General features: G+C 46.1%; 1 protein-coding gene across 1 annotated transcript in view; it reads right to left on the reverse strand.

Moving 5' to 3' along the window:
* Positions 1-1,415: 1,415 nt before the first annotated feature.
* Positions 1,416-22,803, reverse strand: part of MRPS18B (mitochondrial ribosomal protein S18B) — a 39,099-nt gene continuing 17,711 nt past the window's right edge. Inside the window, exons 3-8 of the mRNA XM_030197379.1 lie at positions 20,825-20,975; positions 20,640-20,737; positions 17,266-17,334; positions 16,970-17,036; positions 3,919-3,978; positions 1,416-3,273 (exon numbers count right to left, since the gene is read on the reverse strand). Of these exons, the coding sequence (XP_030053239.1) occupies positions 3,053-3,273; positions 3,919-3,978; positions 16,970-17,036; positions 17,266-17,334; positions 20,640-20,737; positions 20,825-20,975 (666 nt within the window). The 3' untranslated portion in view covers positions 1,416-3,052. The remainder of the gene's footprint in view (positions 3,274-3,918; positions 3,979-16,969; positions 17,037-17,265; positions 17,335-20,639; positions 20,738-20,824; positions 20,976-22,803) is intronic.

A 22,803-nucleotide genomic window follows, 5' to 3' on the forward strand; every position in this document is an offset into this window, starting at 1 on the left:
AATACCATCTCCATGGTACTGGATGGATATGGCAATCGTGAACAAGAATACACCCTATGCTCTTAAGTCCCCTAGATATAATGGGCTCTATGATCTCTGTGTGCATTCTCTGCACTTTGAAGTTCCCTAGCCATTATTGGCTAAGCTTCCCACTGAGACATTCTGTCCCTATGCCTAAACATGTACTGCTACCCCCTAAAACCAACTAGGCCTTAAACAATCAGCTGCTTGAGTATTCCAACAAGCCCTACACTGGCCTAGCCTGCACTTGCATATGTGCCCCAGTACTGGTAGCCTCACCACATAATGCTTGTCTCAGGTTAGGAGCAGAGACTTTGCCTATCACTGGTGTTTTGTCACACTGTGACTCCCTCACAAAAGCCCAAAGAAACATAGTTCCCAGAAATGATATCTGCAAACTACAAACCTACAACATTAATAAATTAAAACAATTTTTTATTAAAAAGGAGCTTCTGTGAACATAAAAATACTGAGTATGTAAATAAACTAAGGAAAAGGATTAAACAGAGAATGCTAGTATACTTGACATTAACATACCAGCTGTCTTAATTACTGGCCTTCCTCAGGCAGAACTGAAAATCCTGTTGCTAAACTCACGGTCAGCCTTTCTGGTGAATTTCATGAAAACATGTCCTTGGAAGACTGGCTTCCTAAAGTTTATTTTGCCTGTCAGCAACTTGTTTTCAATGCAGGGCTCCAGAAATTCTGGGCAGCAGGTCACTTTGGTACCTACAAATTGTAGTCTGGTGCCCAAGATTTTATGCACTTCTGAGGTTTCCCCTCCCTCCCTTTTTATGTTCCATCATCTCCACCATAGTTCTCTGCACAGTGTGAGTTGGTTCAAGTTTGAGTCACAAAGGGCTAGATTCAATAAATAATACCCACAATTATACACCAGGAAGAGCTACACAAAGCTAGTATTCTGTAGAGGGCACTGGTGTCCTTTATAGACTACTAGCCGTTGAGCCCGTTAAAACGGGCTACTATTGGAATGGGGGTTTTCCAAGGCCCCTCCCCCCTGAGGTCGCCGCTACCGGTACATCCCCCCCCCCCCCCCCCCCGGAGTCGCCGCCACCCCTCCACCTGGCCCGGGCCCTCTGTTCGCTATTAATTCAACTTACACTGCCGCAGCACGCAGATCAGCTGAGCTCCCGTCGGCCTGGCCTTCCTTCTCTGCCTGTGTCCCGCCCTCGTGTGACATACCGTCGGCGACACAGGCAGGGAAGGAAGGCTGACCGGAGCTCAGCTGATCTGCGTGCTGCGGCGATGTAAGTTGAATTAATTGCGATCAGAGGGCCCGGGCCGGGTGGAGGGGTGGCGGCGGTGACCTCGGGGGGGGGGGGGAGCGCAGTTTCCCTCTCTGTCCCGCCCCCGTCATCACGTATTGACGCGGGGGTGGGACACAGAGGGAAGTCTCTACTGCGCATTTGCGAGTGAGTTCGGTCACTCGCCGTTTATATGTTTGACTAGCTTAGCAAACATTTCACACCTAACTGAGCGTGAGCAGTTAACACCTAGCAAAGACTGGTGTAAATGCTCACACCCAGCTGATGGCAGGCAGGTACTCTATAACACTGCACCCAAATTCTGGCCCCCCTATGTTGAATATGGTGTTGGGCAGTTCTGTGTGAAAATCATTATTACTGCCAATTATGGGCTTGTTAACACAAGGATGAATTGAATTTATCACAGGGACAATGCAGAGCTCTTGTGCTATGCTCACAGTCCCAAGTCTTAAAAGCCCTAAGACCTCAACAGTAGTTCTGGAATACCTGCAGCACACAGCTCAAACTAGAGCTTGAGTCGTACTGCACAGAGGGAAAACTGATTCAGCAGCAATGGCAAGAGGCTACTGGGACTGCAAAGGGGGTGGGGGTAGAGGGGGAGATTCCATTCCTCAGAAAAGGACAAGAGAAAAATAAATGAAGAAAGAGGGAAGGGAACTGAAAAGAAAAAATTAGAAGACAGGAAAATTTGAAAAATAAAAAGGGGGAAAAAAGTCACACAAGGCAAATGCACCAAAAAAAGGGAGAAATGCAGATCTTCCTAGAACCTGGTTAGTGAAAGGGGAGGAGACTAAGAAGGTTGAAACTCAGTTTGCGAGTTTTCTGAAGAGAACAGAGGGGATGAAAGGAATGGACTTGGAACAGAAGAACTGAGAAGGGTAGAAGGTGATGAAGAAGAGGAGCAGACTGAATGTGGATAAAGAAAGAAGAGAAAAATAAGGAAGGATGGGAAGAGTGGATGAAAGAGAGACAGCTGAGAAAGACATGATAGTGAGGGCAATTGGTTCAGTTATCACCTCTGCATAGCTATTAAGGAATGCTAGTATACTGCTGACAACATGCTTGGGGGAGGAGGGCTGCTGGCTTCTGTCAGTGCTATGCGGTGGCACAGTAGGAGACTGTTTTACTAAGTTTTCTTTTCCTATGGAAAAAGAACAGGAATGCCGAATTAGTAAATTAGGAGCCAAAAGTAGACTTCTAAGAAGATAATCCTTTAACTTTGGTTGGGACAATGGAGGTTGGGGAGAAAGGGGTGAGAGGTTTCGACTGCTAGCCACTAGAATGAAAGAAAATTTGTTAAAGCCTTCTCTGAAGTATTTCTTTCTGCATCTAACCAATGCATCCTATCATGAAGGCCAACAGTTAGTTCCAAATGCAGTGTGCCACTCGCTGCTTTGCTTAAAGGTCACAAAGGAAAAAACAAAGCCCCCTATAAACAAATTGTAAGGGCAAAAGAAGCGATAACTGATGTTTTAAAACCTCATTTTGTTTAACACGCTATATATCTCTCTACCACATTTTCAGTAGCGTTCTATTTGAAGAGAGTTTTTCAGCGTATACTTCATACACATACAAGACCATGGTAGTTTTTGGAAACGATGGGTATTACTGAACTATGGAGATAGTAGTATTTTTTATAAAATGGCTGTAACAATAGACAAGAAATAGAATGTTCAGCTTGTTCTGAGTAGGACCAGCCCCTTCAAAGTGCTCCTGTCGAGAGGACTTACTCCTATTGTATTGCTCTAGCTCAGCGCTGCTACTTCCACCTTCAGGAATGGTTTGTACATCTTCCGCAGCCGGGCCACCTCTTTATCAGCTGGCTGCTGCCAATCGTACCAGGGGTACCAAGCTGTTTGATTCTGGAGTGCAGGTGCAGGAGGTGTCTTGTTGACAGCAGCATGGGTGTTGACGTAATCTTCTGCTGGCTGAAATTCCATGAAAGGGATGTGGAAGGGTAGCAGACCTGAGACATTGCAAAAAACAAGGGTCACAAAACACCAAAAAAGTCACTATAGTTCCCACAATCAACATGGGGGGGGGGGGGGGGGCTAGCTTGTTTATCAGTGTTACACTCGACACTACAAAAGACCTGAGTTTAATTCTTGAATCTGGTCTTCTCCTTGGGTTATCTAATGTTGGCATTCAGAGGCACTGGGGGAGTCAGTGATCATTCCTGCTGGCCAGGTTTAAGATCCAAGATTGTATGGTGTCACAGAGCCTTCGTACATGGGCCCCAGCTGAGGTTTAGGGCAGCAATGACTAGGTTAAGCGATATAAAATATTGTGTGTGTGTGGGGGGGGGGGGGGGGGGGAATCCTGCAGTAGCTATGAATTCTGACTGAGCAGGAAGTTTAAAGGAACTGGACCTAACTGCCCAACCAAAAAAAGTAAGGCAGTAACTCAGGAACCTATACATTAACTATGCAGGTTTTAATCAGTATGCAAATATGTTATATATAAATTTCATTAACTACACACCCCTGTCCTAAGCTTCGTGTGAGGGCTCTAGGGCAACTGCAATACTCTCCTGTACTAAACCCATATGTAAGAATCCTGAAATACTCTCTTTTTGCTAAAAGCAGCTCCTTCCCAACCTCTTTCTACTTACCATGCTCCCGTGCCTGAGCAATAACTTTGGTTAAATTCTTCTGTTGCTTCCTACAAACACCTAACAGAGCAAAAAAGAAATAACATAACATACAGGAAGGTGAAATTAGACCTTACCTGCTAATTTTCTTTCCTCTAGATCCTCCAGACCGTTCAAGACGCTTGAGTTATGCACTCCTACCAGCAGAGGGAGACTGAGAACACTAAAACTTCTTATACAAGTAGCCTGTGCAGACCTTCTACTAACCAGTAAAACAGTAACAAAGCAGAAGAACAATACACCTCCACCTAAACAAAACCATTGAATCCACACTCAGATCTCCTCCCCTTAAGACGGGGAAATTCAACTGCAGAGAGGCACAAATGGTACCACAAACTACCCTTAGTAAAACTCCAGGACCCAAATCACAGGAGCTACTAGAAATATCAGCAACTGAAGCCTAAAGAAATTATCATACTGACCTGTCCGATATACTGGGTGGGCTCTTGAACGGTCTTGAGGATCTAGAGGAAAGAAAATTAGCAGGTAAGGCCTAATTTCACCTTCCTCAGCAATCCTCCAGACCGTTCAAGACGCTTGGGACTTACCAAAGCAGTGGGACCTGCGAAGCCCAGAGGACAGGACTGCAGCTCCAAAACTGGCATCCACCCTTGCCTGTACATCCACTCTGTAATGTTTGACAAAAGAATGCAGGGAGGACCACACCGCTGCTCTACAAATGTCCACCGGTGGAACAAAACTACTCTCTGCCCAAGAAGCCGCCATCCCCCTAGTGGAATGTGCCTTGAGCCCCACCAGCACCGTACGGCCATGCAATATGTAAGCCGAAGAGATGGCATCCTTCAACCACCAAGCTATAGATGCCTTAGAAGCAGCCGCTCCCTTCTTGGGCCCCCCATGAAGGACAAATGACCTGTCCGAAGACCTGAATTCCTCCGAACTGCGCAAGTAAACCTTCAACACTCTGATCACATCCAATTTCACCAAACGACGCTAAGAAGCATCCCCCGTCCGGTTCCCCAAGACCGGCAACGAAATCACCCAATTGACATAAGTACATAAGTAATGCCACACTGGGAAAAGACCAAGGGTCCATCGAGCCCAGCATCCTGTCCACGACAGCGGCCAATCCAGGCTTAAGGCACCTGGCAAGCTTCCCAAACGTACAAACATTCTATACATGTTATTCCTGGAATTGTGGATTTTTCCCAAGTCCATTTAGTAGCGGTTTATGGACTTGTCCTTTAGGAAACCGTCCAACCCTTTTTAAAACTCTGCCAAGCTAACCGCCTTCACCACGTTCTCCGGCAATGAATTCCAGAGTTTAATTATGCGTTGAGTGAAGAAAAATTTTCTCAGTTTTAAATTTACTACACTGTAGTTTCATCGTATGCCCCCTAGTCTTAGTATTTTTGGAAAGCGTGAACAGACGCTTCACATCCACCTGTTCCACTCCACTCATTATTTTATATACCTCTATCATGTCTCCCCCTCAGCCGTCTCTTCTCCAAGCTGAAAAGCCCTAGCCTCCTTAGTCTTTCTTCATAGGGAAGTCATCCCATCCCCGCTATCATTTTAGTCGCCCTTCGCTGCACCTTTTCCAATTCCACTATATCTTTCTTGAGATGCGGCGACCAGAATTGAACACAATACTCAAGGTGCGGTCGCACCATGGAGCGATATAATGGCATTATAACATCCTCACACCTGTTTTCCATCTCTCCCCTAATAATACCCAACATTCTATTCGCTTTCCGAGCCGCAGCAGCACACTGAGCAGAAGATTTCAGTGTATTATCGACGACGACACCCAGATCCCTTTCTTGATCCGTTAACTCCTAACGTGGAACCTTGCATGACGTAGCTATAATTCGGGTTCTTTTTTCCCACATGCATCACCTTGCACTTGCTCACATTAAACGACAACTGCCATTTAGCCGCCCAGTCTCCCAATCTCGTAAGGTCCTTCTGTAATTTTTCACAATCCTGTCGCGAGTTAACGACTTTGAATAACTTTGTGTCATCAGCAAATTTAATTACCTTGCTAGTTACTCCCATCTCTAAATCAATTATAAATATACAGTGGTGGAAATAAGTATTTGATCCCTTGCTGATTTTGTAAGTTTGCCCACTGACAAAGACATGAGCAGCCCATAATTGAAGGGTAGGTTATTGGTAACAGTGAGAGATAGCACATCACAAATTAAATCCGGAAAATCACATTGTGGAAAGTATATGAATTTATTTACATTCTGCAGAGGGAAATAAGTATTTGATCCCCCACCAACCAGTAAGAGATCTGGCCCCTACAGACCAGGTAGATGCTCCAAATCAACTCGTTACCTGCATGACAGACAGCTGTCGGCAATGGTCACCTGTATGAAAGACACCTGTCCACAGACTCAGTGAATCAGTCAGACTCTAACCTCTACAAAATGGCCAAGAGCAAGGAGCTGTCTAAGGATGTCAGGGACAAGATCATACACCTGCACAAGGCTGGAATGGGCTACAAAACCATCAGTAAGACGCTGGGTGAGAAGGAGACAACTGTTGGTGCCATAGTAAGAAAATGGAAGAAGTACAAAATGACTGTCAATCGACAAAGATCTGGGGCTCCACGCAAAATCTCACCTCGTGGGGTATCCTTGATCATGAGGAAGGTTAGAAATCAGCCTACAACTACAAGGGGGGAACTTGTCAATGATCTCAAGGCAGCTGGGACCACTGTCACCACGAAAACCATTGGTAACACATTACGACATAACGGATTGCAATCCTGCAGTGCCCGCAAGGTCCCCCTGCTCCGGAAGGCACATGTGACGGCCCGTCTGAAGTTTGCCAGTGAACACCTGGATGATGCCGAGAGTGATTGGGAGAAGGTGCTGTGGTCAGATGAGACAAAAATTGAGCTCTTTGGCATGAACTCAACTCGCCGTGTTTGGAGGAAGAGAAATGCTGCCTATGACCCAAAGAACACCGTCCCCACTGTCAAGCATGGAGGCGGAAATGTTATGTTTTGGGGGTGTTTCTCTGCTAAGGGCACAGGACTACTTCACCGCATCAATGGGAGAATGGATGGGGCCATGTACCGTACAATTCTGAGTGACAACCTCCTTCCCTCCGCCAGGGCCTTAAAAATGGGTCGTGGCTGGGTCTTCCAGCACGACAATGACCCAAAACATACAGCCAGGCAACAAAGGAGTGGCTCAGGAAGAAGCACATTAGGGTCATGGAGTGGCCTAGCCAGTCACCAGACCTTAATCCCATTGAAAACTTATGGAGGGAGCTGAAGCTGCGAGTTGCCAAGCGACAGCCCAGAACTCTTAATGATTTAGAGATGATCTGCAAAGAGGAGTGGACCAAAATTCCTCCTGACATGTGTGCAAACCTCATCATCAACTACAGAAGACGTCTGACCGCTGTGCTTGCCAACAAGGGTTTTGCCACCAAGTATTAGGTCTTGTTTGCCAGAGGGATTAAATACTTATTTCCCTCTGCAGAATGCAAATAAATTCATATACTTTCCACAATGTGATTTTCCGGATTTAATTTGTGATGTGCTATCTCTCACTGTTACCAATAACCTACCCTTCAATTATGGGCTGCTCATGTCTTTGTCAGTGGGCACACTTAAAAAATCAGCAAGGGATCAAATACTTATTTCCACCACTGTATTAAAAAGCAGCGGGCCTAGCACAGACCCCTGAGGAACCCCACTAACTACCCTTCTTCCATTGTGAATACTGCCCATTTAACCCCACTCTCTGTTTCCTATCCTTCAACCAGTTTTTAATCCACAATAGGACTTTTCCTCCTATCCCATGACCCTCCAATTTCCTCTGTAGTCTTTCATGAGGTACCTTGTCAAACGCGCCTTTTGAAAATCCAGATACACAATATCAACCGTCTCCCCTTTGTTCATATGTTTGTTTACTCCTTCAAAGAATTGAAGATAATTGGTCAGGCAAGATTTCCACACACAAAAGCCGTGCTGACTCGGTCTCAGTAATCCATGTCCTCGGATGTGCTCTGTAATTTTGTTTTTAATAATAGCCTCTACCATTTTCCCCAGCACTGACGTCAGACTCACCGGTCTATAATTTCCAGGATCTCTCCTGGGACCTTTTTAAAAAATGGGTGTTACATTGGCCACCCTCCAATCTTCTGGTACCACGCTCGATTTTAAGGATAAATTGCTTATCACTAGCAGTAACTCCGCAAGCTCATTTTTCAGTTCTATCAGTACTCTAGGATGAATACCATCCGGTCCAGGAGATTTGCTACTCTTCAGTTTGCTGAACTGCCCCATTACGTCCTCCAGGTTTACCGTGAAGTCAGTAAGTTTCTCCGACTCGTCCGCTTGAAATACCATTTCCGACACCGGTATCCCACCCAAATCTTCCTTGGTGAAGACCGAAGCAAAGAATTCATTCAATCACTCCGCTACGTCTTTGTCTTCCTTGATCGCCCCTTTTACCCCTCGGACATGAAAGAAGGATACCACCTTAGGCAAAAACGAAGACACTGGACGCAGCAAAACCCTTTCCTTAGAATACCACAGAAACAGAGGCCTACATGAAAGAGCCTGAAGTTCCGAAATCCGGCGAGCCGACGATATAGCTACCAAAAAGACCACCTTCATAGTAAGTACATAAGTAATGCCACACTGGGAAAAGACCAAGGGTCCATCGAGCCCAGCATCCTGTCCATGACAGCGGCCAATCCAGGCCAAGGGCACCCGGCAAGCTTCCCAAACGTACAAACATTCTATACATGTTATTCCCGGAATTGTGGATTTTTCCCAAGTCCATTTAGTAGTGGTTTATGGACTTGTCCTTTAGGAAACCGTCAACCCCTTTTTAAACTCTGCCAAGCTAACCGCCTTCACCACATTCTCCGGCAACGAATTCCAGAGTTTAATTAAGCGTTGGGTGAAGAAAAATTTTCTCAGATTTGTTTTAAATTTACTACACTGTAGTTTCATCGCATGCCCCCTAGTCCTAATATTTTTGGAAAGTGTGAACAGACGCTTCACATCCACCTGTTCCACTCCACTCATTATTTTATATACCTCTATCATGTCTCCCCTCAGCCGTCTCTTCTCCAAGCTGAAAAGCCCTAGCCTCCTTAGTCTTTCTTCATAGGGAAATCGTCCCATCCCCGCTATCATTTTAGTCGCCCTGCGCTGCACCTTTTCCAATTCCACTATATCTTTCTTGAGATGCGGCGACCAGAATTGAACACAATACTCAAGGTTCGGTCGCACCATGGAGCGATATAACGGTTTTATAACATCCTCACACCTGATTTCCATACCTTTCCTAATAATACCCAACATTCTATTCGCTTTCCGAGCTGCAGCAGCACACTGAGCAGAATGTTTCAGTGTATTATTGACGACGACTCCTAGATCCCTTTCTTGGTCCATAACTCCTAACGTGGAACCTTGCATGACATAGCTATAATTCGGGTTCTTTTTTTCCCACATGCATCACCTTGCACTTGCTCACATTAAACGTCATCTGCCATTTAGCCGCCCAAGTAAGGTCTTTTATCAAACAAGACTCCAAGGGCTCAAAAGGAGAACCCACCAAAGAGTAAAGAACGATATTAAGATCCCACTGTGGAACTACCGGCCGCTGAGGAGGACGAAGCAACTTCACCCCCCCTCAAAAAAACAGACCACATCCGGGGAAGACGCAACTGACCTGCCCTGCACCTTACCCCGAAAACACGCCAAAGCAACCAGCTGCACCTTCAAAGATGACAATGAAAGGCCCTTCTCAAAACCATCCTGCAGGAAATCTAAAATGCACGATAAAGAAGCTGTCGAAGGGACACACGCCCGGTCCCCACACCAATCTTCAAATATGCGCCACACACGCACATAGGCCAAAGATGTCGAACATTTGCGAGACTGCAGCATCGTCTGAATCACCTGAGGGGAAAACCCTTTCCTTCTCAACCGTTCCCTCTCAAGGGCCACACCGTAAGAGAGAACCGATCCAGATCCGGCATGACAATTGGACCCTGACACAACAGCACCGAGCCCCCCAGCCGCAGAGGCTTGCCTTCTAACAAGCGCATCAGATCGCCGAACCACAGCCGACGCGGCCAATTCAGAGCCACCAACAACACCGGACCCGCATGACATTCTACCCTCTGTAGGACTCGACCTATCAAGGGCCATGGGGAAAACACGTACAGCAATACCCGCTGAGGCCACGGAAGGATCAACGCATCAATCCCTTCCGCTCGTGGATCCCGACACCGACTGAAATACCAAGGAACCTGAGCATTTTGTGCCGACGGCATGAGATCCACTACTGGCATTCCCCACTTTAGAACTATCTGGTCGAACACCGACCAGTGCAGAGACCATTCTCCGGGGTCCAACATGTTTGCTTAGAAAATCCGCGTTCACATTGTCCACCTCAACCATGTGCGCCGCCAAATCTGCACTAGATGCCTTTCCGCCCAACTCATGAGCAGAGCCGTCTCGATTGCCAACCGCGGACTCTTTGAACCGCCCTGCCGGTTGACATACGCTACTGCTGTCGCGTTGTCGGACATGACTCTTACCGCCTTTCTGACCACACTTGAGCGAAACGCCCACAGAGCTAGCCGAATCGCCCTCATCTCCAACCAGTTGATAGACCACTGAGCTTCCTCCGTCGATCACCGCCCCTGCGCAGACCGAACGAGACACTGAGCTCCCCAGCCCAGCAGACTGGCATCCAGAATCATCCACTGAGGAGGTTCCAACGGCATGCCCTTTTTCAGATGGGCCGAGCACAGCCACCACTGGAGACTGCGCCGAGGAGCCCCCCTCAATGGCAACCGCAACTCCAAACTGTGTACCTGAGGAGACCACCTGGACAACAGACCCGCCTGAAGCTGACGCATATGCGCCCTGGCCCATGGTACTACCTCTACTGTCACTGCCATGAGGCCCAGAACCCGAAGGTACGTTCGACCCGTCGGACTCTGAACGGACATTAACAGCCGGACCTGCAGCTGAAGAGAGGCGATCCGAGAATCCGGCAGAAAAACACGACCCACTGCCATGTCGAACCGCACTCCCAAGTACTCCAGACTCTGCGATGGGATCAACTGACTTTTGACTAAATTCACTACCCATCCGAGCAATTCCAGAAACGCGACCACCTGAGCCCTCGCCACCACACTGTGAGCCCGAGACTTCACCCGGATCAACCAGTCATCCAGATACGGATGCACCAGAATTCCCTGCCTCCGCAAAGCCACTGCTACCAACACCATTATCTTGGAGAAGGTGCGTGGAGCCGTTGCCAGACCAAAAGGCAGAGCACAGAACTGAAAGTGCCTCCCTAAAACAGCAAAACGAAGGAAACGCTGATGGGCCTCTCGAATCAGCACGTGCAGATACGCTTCCGTGAGATCCAGTGACGTGAGAAATTCTCCCTGACGAACAGCCACTATGACCGAGCGCAGAGTCTTCCATGGGGAAGGATGGCACCTTGAGCACCCCATTGACCCTCTTGAGATCTAAAATGGGTCGAAACTGGTCCTCCTTCTTCGGCAGCACAAAGTAAATGGAATAACAACCCATTCCCAGCTCATGCCGAGGAACGGGTACTACAGCTCCCAACTGGATTAAGCAACCCTGAGTCTCTTGAATAGCCTTTAACTTGACTCGAGAGTGACAAGGAGAGGGAACAAACAGATCCGGCAGCGGGTGCTCAAACTCGAGCGCATAACCATCGCGAATGACCTCCAGCACCCACTGATCTGAAGTAATTTGGGTCCACCCCTGATAAAACAGACGAAGTCGCGCCCCGACCTTCACCAGAGACTGGACCCGCACACCTTCATAAGGAGGACTTATTACTATTTCCGGCACCTCCGGAAGAGTCCCAACCTCCTCGAAGACCCCCTCGAAAGGACTGCGTCCGCTGGAAAAAATGGCTTTTAGAAGTAGACACAAATCTGCCCAGCCTGTACCACCTTGCGTCCTTATACCGACCTCTGGCCGAACCAACTCGACTAGCCTCAGGCCGTAACTCCGGCAACCGTGAGACCTTGGTATCCCCAAGACCACTCATCAGTTTATCCAAGTAATTTTTACCTTTTACTAGCGGGCAGGGGGTTCCCCGAACGGTCTCCACGTGGCCATGGCCTCGGATGGCAAGGCACGAAAAGACGCTCCCCGGAATGCTTTTGCGCACCTAGCGGGGAAGCGGGGGGATCGAAGGTAGAGTCGCCCTTTTTGGGCGCGCAAAACTGACACCTCGCCAGCTTAGACATAATGGCCGCAAACACAATAAAAACAAACAGTTGCTTTGTGCTCTGACAGACTAATAGGTAAAACCGCCTAAGGCAAGAACGCCCTTGAAGACGTTTTATCTCTGGACTGCCACAAGAACGGCCAAAATAGCCGTCTTTTAAAAACATTAATTTTTTTATTTTTTAAACCTCGTTGCTGATGCCTAAACGCCTCAAGGGTACAGAACGAGGTCTGTAGTCGAGGTCAAGCAGTCCTCCAGAGGAAGAGCACAGGGGGAGGAACCCGGTCACCCGGGTGTGACACCCCACAGGGAATAAGAAGCCCCTTAGGACTTACACCTTGTAATAGAGATCCAAGTGTGGGTTCTCTAACATTTACAACCCAACCTAGAAACTCCATACGGACCCACCAGACTGAGTACACTGCACAGGCTGCACACATCTACCCTCTGCTGAGACTGAGAAAATACTGGTTAGTAGAAGGTCTGCACTCTGCACAGGCTACTTGTATAAGAAGTTTTAGTGTTCTCTGTCTCCCTCTGCTGGTAGGAGTGCATAACCCAAGCGTCTTGAACGGTCTGGAGGATTGCTGAGGAAACAACCAATAAATATGCAGGCAGCCACCTCTGGTATACAAAGTGCATAATTGCTTATTTTTAATGGTAGTTCATCAGCAACAAATGAGTCCACAAATTGTCTGTTATGGACATCTACCAACACGTGGACATAGAGGGTAACAAACTGAACTCTGTCATACAGGACGGTCAGTAGACAAGCCAGTTAGTATTCCTTTATCTCCAGAAGGTTGCCTGTCTCCCAGCAGTTCGTGGTCTCATCTCTATTTTAGCTCCTGTTCTAAGGCTCCTGGTTCAGTTGAGCTTGGAGGTGTTTAGGCTACAGGAAGTGCCTACTTTGAGTTGCCCCCCTCCTGCTTCTTCTCCTTCCTCAAAAAAAAAAAAAATGTAGAAGCAAGAAAGGTGAAACAAAACTTGTGCTTCTGCAGCTTCTTGCTGTTGGCAGGAGGAAGTTCTTCGAGTGCTTCTCAGAGCCTGACAGACTTCTATCTTCCAGATAAACAGCCCGCAAAATCTCTTCATGGCTGTAAGTCTGCTGGTAGTGGGTAAGGAACGAGTGGGGTCCATTCCTGCCCCTGAAGAGGCCACTAGACCACTAGGGTCACTTTAAGGGAACAGTAGCATAGGGCAGAAATGAGTGGGGTTTGTTCCTGCCTCCCTTCAACCTCATTTCATGTCCTCTAGTTCTATCGCCTTCACGAACCTCTTCTGGAGACGGGAAGGTTGTAGAACTAGAGGACATGAAATGAGGTTGAACTGGAGCAAACTCAAGAAAAACATCAGGAAGTATTTTTTTCACGGAGAGAGTGGTGGATGCTTGGAATGCCCTCCCGGGAGTGGTGGTGGAGATGAAAACGGTAACGGAATTCAAAAATGCGTGGGATAAACATAAAGGAATCCTGTTCAGAAAGAATGGATCCTCAGAAGCTTAGCAGAGATTGGGTGGCAGCGCCGGTGGTTGGGATGCGGGACTAGTGCTGGGTAGACTTCTATGGTCTGTGCCCTGAAAATGACAGATACAAATCAAGGTCAGGTGTACATATAAAGTAGCTCATATGAGTTTATCTTGTTGGGCAGACTGGATGGACCGTACAGGTCTTTCTCTGCCATCATCTACTATGTTACAAAAGAGGCCAGACCACCAGGATCACCTTGAGGGAAGAGTAGCACAGGGCAGGAATGAGTGGGGTTTGTTCCTGCCTCCAAAGAGACTAGACCACCCGGGCTTTTACTAAGGTAGGCTCAGAGAAGGCGTATGGGAAGTCGCCGCCAGGAAGGGGACTTTTATGGTTGGGGGGGGGGGGGCAGCAGGGCAAGAAATCTTGCAGCAACTCTGACTGTCCCTGTTTCAGTAAATAGGCCTGGTGTAAGAGCAATAGAAACTCCAGAGAAAACTAAAATCCCGATGCAGCTGAATACTCTCAGGCCCCGAGGCTGTAAATTGGCAGCTGTGGTCTGCGCGTGATCAGCCAAAGGCTGCTCCTCACTGCCAGTCAGCCCCAACAAAATGACACCCATTCCCACGCTCTTGTGTGTCAAACTGTGCACTGGCCCTGCTGGAGAACCCGAAGACCCCAGCATATTCAGATGCTGCACCAAATCCGAATATGTCCTGTCGATTATCTGCTCCGTGTCCTGCAGGATTCCTGACTTGTACGCGTTGCAACACCCCCGGCGGGTGCTTAACTGCCACTGCGGCAGCCACATTCATCCCAATTGTCACAAGCACAGCACAACGTGTCCCAAGCGGTGAGTCAGGATCCCTCCTCTGCACCAAGCAGAACTTGCAGCCCTCTAAGCAGTTCTTTTGAGTAAAACTTTAGTCTGACTTACCGCTGCCGGCTGCTTCCCCAAAGCTCGCAGTCTCCACAAGCCTTACCACAGAAGAGAAAGGCTCAGGACTAATACTCTGTCCCATACTCTCTTTCCTTCGATTTTTTCTTTTAATGTTATTGTGCTGGGAAAGGAGAGCTCCACAGCAAACCGGGGAGAATTGACGGGAGGGAAGAAGTAAATTTGCTGGGCACCAGAGACAGGGACCTGAAGACTTCCAGATATGACTCTGCCGACTCAAGCCACCTGCCAAGCTCAACTAGGGACCAGTTGACCAACTGGACCAGAAGAAAATAACTCAGAATCAGAGGCTGCTGGAAACAGAAAAGGAGAAATTAGACCTTACCTGCTAATTTGCTTTCCTTTAATCCCTCCGGACCGGCCCAGGATTGGACTGATGGGTTGTGCACGCCTAACAGCAGGTGGAGACTGAGAAAAAAACTCTGACTCTAGCGAGCCAATCAGAGCCCTGGTCATGTGACCCTAGCCTCAGTATTTGAATAACAAAGCAGAAAGGAAAAGAAGAACCTATATTCTGGGCAGTGAGGAATCCAAGCAGCCAGGAAGCACAAGAGAAACGTGCTTAAACTACAGCTTTGCCGTGATATTAGGCCAACCAACAACTCGCTTCAGAGCTGAGGTACTGCCAACTATGTACAGATTAATGCCTTTCTTTAAACTATTCAACTTTTAAACTATTCAACTTTATTGCAGCACAATTTGAGCCCTGCTGCTATTAAATCCCTGGCACTCAAGGCTGCAATATAAAAACTGCAGCCGAGGCACAAAGCTGCCCAAACTGGAGAGCTAGCTCGGGGGAGGGACCCGGCCACCCGGGTGTGACACCCCAGGGGGGACAATGGCAGGCCCCATCGGCACCACCAACCCCCAGCACACAGAGTAGTCCAGGCACAGGGATGCTCTCAGGAACGACCAATAGACCAGCCTAAAACTCTCAACTGATCCTGACTCCTACCAGACCGGACAAGCTGCACAGGCTGCCTGTCTACCCTCTGCTGAGACTGAGAAAATACTGGCTTTTGTGGGATGGGCACAGGTTATATGTACATAGTTGAAGTTAGTGTTTTCAGTCTCCCTCTGCTGGTAGGCAAGCATAACCCACGCGTCTTGACCGGTCTGGAGGGTCGCTGAGGAAGTCTTTTTTTTTTTTTTTTTTAAGAAACACTGGCTGCCTCTCACAAAGGCACAGCCCTTTCCTCAGAAAGGGAGACCCTTCCCGTTTTTTTTTTAATCAATTAAGAATTATTTCAAATTTAAGGGAGATGGGGAGAAATGGGGGAAGGACCCGGGAACACCCGAGTGTGACACCCCAGAGGCTGAGAACAACTGAGAAGTAAAGAAAAAGCCTCTAACAGTATTCTTCAGGCACAGAAGAGAAAAATATGAGAAAACAACTAAATAGAGATATATAGAGATATATACCAGAAAGAGAGACTAATGGGCTCACGTCACGTCCTACCTGCTGGGAGACTGAGAAAATACTGGGGCTAGGGTCACATGACCAGGGCTCTGATTGGTTCGCTACAGTCAGAGTTTATTTCTCAGTCTCCACCTGCTGGTAGGCGTTCACAACCCATCAGTCCAATCCTGGGCCGGTCCGGAGGGATGCTAAGGAATACTGAGTTGCTGGACTGGATATCAAGAGAGATATGTCTTAGCTCAGTTTTCAGTTCTCTATCTCCACCTGCTGGTTGACAGACACAACTATCCCACAGGTTCTGAAATAGTGGCAAGCTACATAATTGCTTACGTTTGTATTATTCTTGCTGTAGACTGCCTTGAGTGAATTCCTTCAAAGAGGTGGTAAATAAATCCTAATTAATAAATAAATAAAATAAATGGAATGGCAGATTCCACTCCTCCCTCTCAGACTGCCTGCTTTGAGTTTATCAGGGGCAATATTCAGCAGTATTAACCAGTTAAGTGCCACTGAATATAAGCGGATAGCCCCACACAAGTGATTTAACCAGTCAGGAGCTGTTTCTGGCCAGTTAAATCACTTTGAATATTGACCCCTATAAAAGCACTCCGACAGGCTATTTCAGGAAAGAAGTGCAAGGTCGGCTCTTCTCTCAAGCCTTTAATGGAAGAATCATGTATTTTGCTAGTCATATACACATGGACTAATATTGGCAGCACATATTGTAGGAGGACATGCATATCCATGTTTATCCTAGCTGAGATGATATTCATACACCTATGTCCAGATTGCTCTCGCTGTACACTGCCTTGGGTGAATTTTTTCAGAAAGGTGGTAAATAAATCCAAATAAATAAGAAAACAGCACACAGATGACAAGCTAATAACAGATGATGAATGAGAAAAGGGAAGACTGAAAACTAGTGATTTCTTGTTACCTGTCCGTGTGGCATCCAGAATATTTCCAGAGTACGGTGAGATGAACTGTTCTAGCAACTTCACATTCTGCCAGAGACAAAAAAAAAATCATATCTAAATAATCTTGGACACATGGGAGAGACTGCATGTGTCAGAGTTAGCAGTTACAAAGAGAAGGGAACAACACAAAGTAATTGTGTTACAAAACAAAATTAGCAAATCTGGTACATGAGGGGACAGTGTGTGTGTTATATGAGGGAGTTACCGAGACTGAATGTGTAGCAAGAGCAATCGGGCAAATCCCATCAGCACTTACCCTATAATCCAATCCCAGTTTCTGATCTCGGCAGATGGGGCATGGATTCCCACATACTTTACCTCCTCGCTGCAGAGAAAGAAGACAAATCACAGCGATAGAGGAGACGATGCTGCACAACGCTACTACACAACAAGTAACAAAGGACACGATAAAGCCTCCTGTCATACAACCTAAGGAGAACAGGATAATATATATTGTCTTCCAACAATCACTAAAAGCTCTCTATAGTATCTCTGAAACATATCTATAGGAACCTAAAATTCAGTCTTTTGATAAATTTTTCAAAATTCTCAAACTTCTGATGTTATTGCTCAAGTCCTTGATAATAACATTATCACAGTTCTTTGTTCAACTTCTCAACTTTAGTTCAAAGATCTTGACATGGATGTTCCGAACAACCTGGCCACTAAATCTCATTACTACTACTACAAATCATTTCTACAGCGCTACCCATCTAGTCACTGCATAACGGCAGATTCCATACCAATAACAGCTGTCCAAATACTGTCCAAAGTAAAATCACTGGGCTTTGTACCACGCTGACTATTGCTGGGCACTGCTCACCTCTGCGATCCACAAAGCTTTGCCCAATCCTCTGCCTACCTCCTCCAGAAATACCAGGTAGGTCGGCGAGGATTCCCCATTGGGAACAAGGAAAGGTCATGTAAGCAGTTCCTTGCACTTGGCCCCCCTCTCCATATCAGGGCCCAGTATATCAGCCCAAGCAATGGAGGCTCTCTTCTTGCCAGGGTGCCTTCCCTTTGCTGTCTGACATCATCGAACTCAGCACCTCCAAACCTGAGCTTCTATGGTAAAATGTTGAATATTCTGTTGAACCAAGCAGGCTCCCTGCGAGGATGGCAAGATAGACTGTTTCATTAGGCCCTAACATGCCTGCTCAAGGTGCCCTCATCTGGTACTTACTTTTGAGATAAACCGGTGTTAGCGTATGCAGTATCTGCAGGAGAGGCTGATGATATGTATGCCAAGGGTCCTTAAATCGGGAGCCAAGGACTTCTTTTAGTCACAGTGGTAGGGCAGCCAACTTTGGTGACAGCACTGGTTTGTTTGACTGAGTTGCCATTAAAGATATGTGACAGAACTGATTACTTGGCCTTCAGAAAGGCAATTTAAAAAAACCTGGTTGTTCAAGAAGTTTATGATGGTTGGGAGGAGCAGAAGGGCATTGGAAGAATGTGTTATGAGGGGGTGTGACGAAACAGTGGATTTCTAAGCCTGTGAATTGTATTAATTATTTCATGAAATGTATTTCTCCTAATCGGCCAGCAGATACAGTTTGTTTTCAGTTTTAAAGCTGTTGCAGAGAAGATTATTTTCTTTTTCAATTTAGCCTTGTGAGAAAAGGGAACTTGCAGTATCATTGGTCAGATACTTTCAAAGTTGGTGCCCTGGGCACTGATAGGCCCTGGAGTTCAAATCTAGCCAGGAGGTACTGGATTTTCTTTAGTCTCTGCCTAGGGGTACAGAGGAGAATCATCTCTGTCCTGAGACCCTGTTCAAGACTTATGAGCAGTTATTTCCTGAAACTCCCCAGGTGTTACCCAGGTAGTAACAAGTGTTAGATTGTTTTGGTTATCTGCTATTGCTTGCTGTACCTTTTCACCTGGGTTTTCAAACGTTCACTGTTTTACTGTAACAATAAACCTATTAGTTTATTGGCTCTGCTGTCCTGGACTAAGAATCTTGGTACTTTGTGTTTTGGGTCTGCAAGTGCTTTCTAGGAACTGTAGGACCTCCTGGGAGTGTCGCCCCAGTGTCCTAGAAATCACCAGGGGATGGCATGTGGGTGGGAGACTCGTCCTAAGGAAAGTGAAACCTAGTGTGTGGGGTAGAGGGTTGGCTAGTATAGAGCATATGCCCAAGGGCAGGCAGGCCTAAGCAGTGCTGGAGACAGACCCTCTAGGTGGCCGCGGGGTTAACCCCAGGTGGGTGCTAGGCGATTCGTGACAGGGAATTTTTGTGAAGATGGGGCTGAAGGTGTTAATCCTGCTGCCTTACCTCACAATGAGGCTTCAACTGCCTGTTAACATTGTTAATATTGGGCATATTATAGAATCATTCTTCTGGCTTCTATCTAAGCTAAAAGCCCACCTTTTTGATGCTGCTTTTAACTCCTAACCCTTATTCACTTGTTCAGAACCCTTATTTTATCATCCTCACTTTAATATTCCCTTATCTGTTGTTTGTCCTGTTTGTCTAGTAGCGCTATAGAAATGATAAGTAGTAGTAGTAATTCACACTGAAGACTTAACCTAAGAAATATTGGCTCAGCACCTGCAAGAACTCCCCGGGTCTTGACTGAGCAGACCTGTGGCCAAGACTAGTCCCAATTCATACAGCACCCTGTGGACAAACTGATAAATGTCCCTGGCCACTGGCAAATTACAATAATTAGAAAGTATTAACTAATTTTTGGATTTATGCTCATAAATTAGCATCTTTGAAAATCTACCAGGGATGAGTGCATAATTTTGTAATCAAAATTTCATTAACTCTTAAGTTTAGCAGCATAAAAAGTACGTGGCAACTGAAACAGATGTAGGCCAGGGGAAAATAGTTATTTGAATAATGGTCATATGTAGCAGTAGCCTGGAGGACTGTTCTGGTTTTCAAAGGAGATTTTGTTGGGACTTATGTCCTTTTGAGTTCACAATGAAAACTGTGCTGACCCCCAACGAAGACTTGCCAAAACTCAGCTGAGTAGGGTCATTCTTCAATAAAAGTCTCTTATGAACTTTAGGTTTTCTCCTCCTTTCCTGGACCACCACTACCGTTTTTGGGACCTTTGACCAACTTTGTGGGGGTTTTCTCCTCTTTCTTTCCTTTGATTATTGCCCCACGTGTTCACAGGTAAAACTATACATGGAATTCAATGCATGTTATTTTGCCTAGTGATCCAGGAAGTGGAACTGAGGTGGGGTTGGGGGTATGGTATTTGGCTGTTTTTTCTCTTTCAAAAAGTTGGCAACCCTACATCCATCAGACAATGCAAGCAGCAAGAACATGATACTACTTTATCTTCACACTGTTTAAATATGGATGAGATATAAAGAGTGAGAAAGGAAAATGGAATAAAATCTGTTTCTATCAAAACAGCATAAAGATCCAGAAGATCAAACAGATCATGAAACCATCACTCAGTGAAAGGAGGAAGTAGCAAGTTTTATCTTGTGCAATCACTCAATGCAGGGCATGAAAGAGAGAGCGTTAAGAGGCAATGCAAGAGAGCGGAGAGAATAGAATATTGCATGATACAGTTCAGGAGGAGAAGCACAAAGCAAGGGGAAGCGAGGTAAGGAGAGGACAGAGAACAGTAAGACCAGAACAAGGGGAGCTGAAAAGTCACTTACAATGCACATTTTCCTGGTCTTCTGTGGAGGGATTCCTCCTTTATGGTTTCTCCGATAATTGGCCCATACAGGCTGCTCCCCATATCTTTCCTGATATTCTACAATGGCCACAAAAACAACTGCAATTACATATCTGTGGCCAGGGATAAAAGACAACCTATCTCTATCAATTAGGGAGACAGTACCTTCACTCGTCAAGTAGTCCCATGGCTTCTCCTTATAACGAGACATGGTGTTCAATGCTGCGGTGGCAGATGTATCAGTCATATCTGCAGTCTCAGCTGTTGAGCTGAGGAATTTGAACCTCAGCCGTGGAGCCAAACCAGCAAGAAGCACCTGTTAGAACAGACAATAAAGGAGGGATTGAGTGGCAAATGATACTTACCTATAATGGGGCTTCTCTGTTGACAGCAGAATAAGTCAACCACACACTGATGATTCCCAAGCAGAGGGCTGTGAAATGATGTTATGTAAGGGAGGGTGCGATCACCCTTTGCAGCCTGTATAATGTGCTATGGTAGATAAGACTATGTTAGGGTGGTAAAGTTAAAGGTTAAATGAAGACAACGATGGAGACCTCTATGTGAAGCATCAAAATGCAACAACCTATCAGCAAAGTGCAAGGACTTGCTATATAAATTAGACAACACTGAAATGCCATTGCTGTCCTCAGCAGCTGCTTTGGTTACACATGTGAAGCCTCAGCAACAGCAGAGAGTACAATCAAAGAGCAAACGGCTAACTAGAAGGTCTGTTGATGAACAAGAATGATTCCAACTGCCCAACTTCTGCATTGAGGAGCAGTAACTGCACGAAGTTTGTAAGGGATTTGTTTTTGTGTTTGTTTTAAATCAGTAGGACTCTTATTGGAATCATCTGTGGGGCAATGAATCACAGGCCTCATAATTTTCATTGGACATTTATAGTAAATTCCCTTGTTACTATTTAAATCTTGGGTTCACCATTACAATGATTATGCAAGGAAGAGTCAGGTTTAGGATGAGTGTGGAAAAAATGAATTCTTATTTGAGAGAATAGATTTGTTGAATGATTGTCAGATCCCAGGGTGGGTGGAAAGGGAGAGGGGAGATCAATGGGAGGTTGAATCCAATTCTCCTCTTCCCATGGCCAAGGTTATTTAGAGCCCTGACTTTGAAGGGGTTCTGCATTTTTGTGTATTATTAGGGGTAAGGTTGGGGGAGCTTTGTGGTTTTGAATTTATTTGAGGGGGTTGCTACTTTGGCTGCAGTATATTTTGTGATTTAGTTTTTAGTGATTCCTGATGAGCCATGACATATTCTCTGTTACATTTTCAAGATGACTGCCACATCCGTGGTCACTTTAAATGTTCTAAGTTTAAATTCACCTCAAAAGCATCACCTTCTTTTTAAGGAGTTGGTGCTCAGGCAGGCACAAATAGTACTTTTGCAGAAGACCCATTTGCAAGTGAGTCATGAATACTTGCTCCGACACAAATCTTATCCACATGTCATACTGGCTTCAGATGTCAGTAGTTCTAAACTAAAAATATTATTGCATAAAGACCTCACTGTACAGATTCAGTGAGTTAAAAGTGACCCCACAGAAAGCTGTATGTGCATGCATCTGTCACTGGTGCTGACTTTGGCAAACATATACACTCTCAATGCTAACTAATCATAGTTTTTTTAATGTTTAAATCATCTTTATTCGTTTAACAGCAAGATATTTCTTAAACAATCATTAAATGATGCAAACATCTATAATCTCCCAACTACCCCCCCCCCCCCAAATATAGTCCTTCCCCTGAACCCCCCTCAGCACTAGCGTCCAGATTGCGGGTGTAAGGTAGACAGTCTAGTTGAGAATTCTGCTTGGAGCTGCAGGTTGCAAAGTATCCCAGAATCACGCCCAGATCTGTTGTAGGTGTTGACCTTTACTGCTTGATAAATCTGTGATCTTGATCTCACATCTCTCCAGTTTTAGCAGTTCAATCATGTGCATCCGCCATGCTCCGATGGAGGGTGGTCTTTGTTCTCTCTAATTTAGTAGGGTGACTTTTTTCCCCACTAACATCACTCTTCGTATAAAAGACTTAAATCCAGGCAGCGTAGGATTCTTTAGTTTGTAGACATCAAAGAGCATCAGTGGCTGTTTCTGTATTGTGAGGCCCCAATATGATTTT

The sequence above is a fragment of the Microcaecilia unicolor genome, chromosome 3, assembly GCF_901765095.1.
Source record: "Microcaecilia unicolor chromosome 3, aMicUni1.1, whole genome shotgun sequence".
Classification (NCBI taxonomy): Eukaryota; Metazoa; Chordata; class Amphibia; order Gymnophiona; family Siphonopidae; genus Microcaecilia; species Microcaecilia unicolor.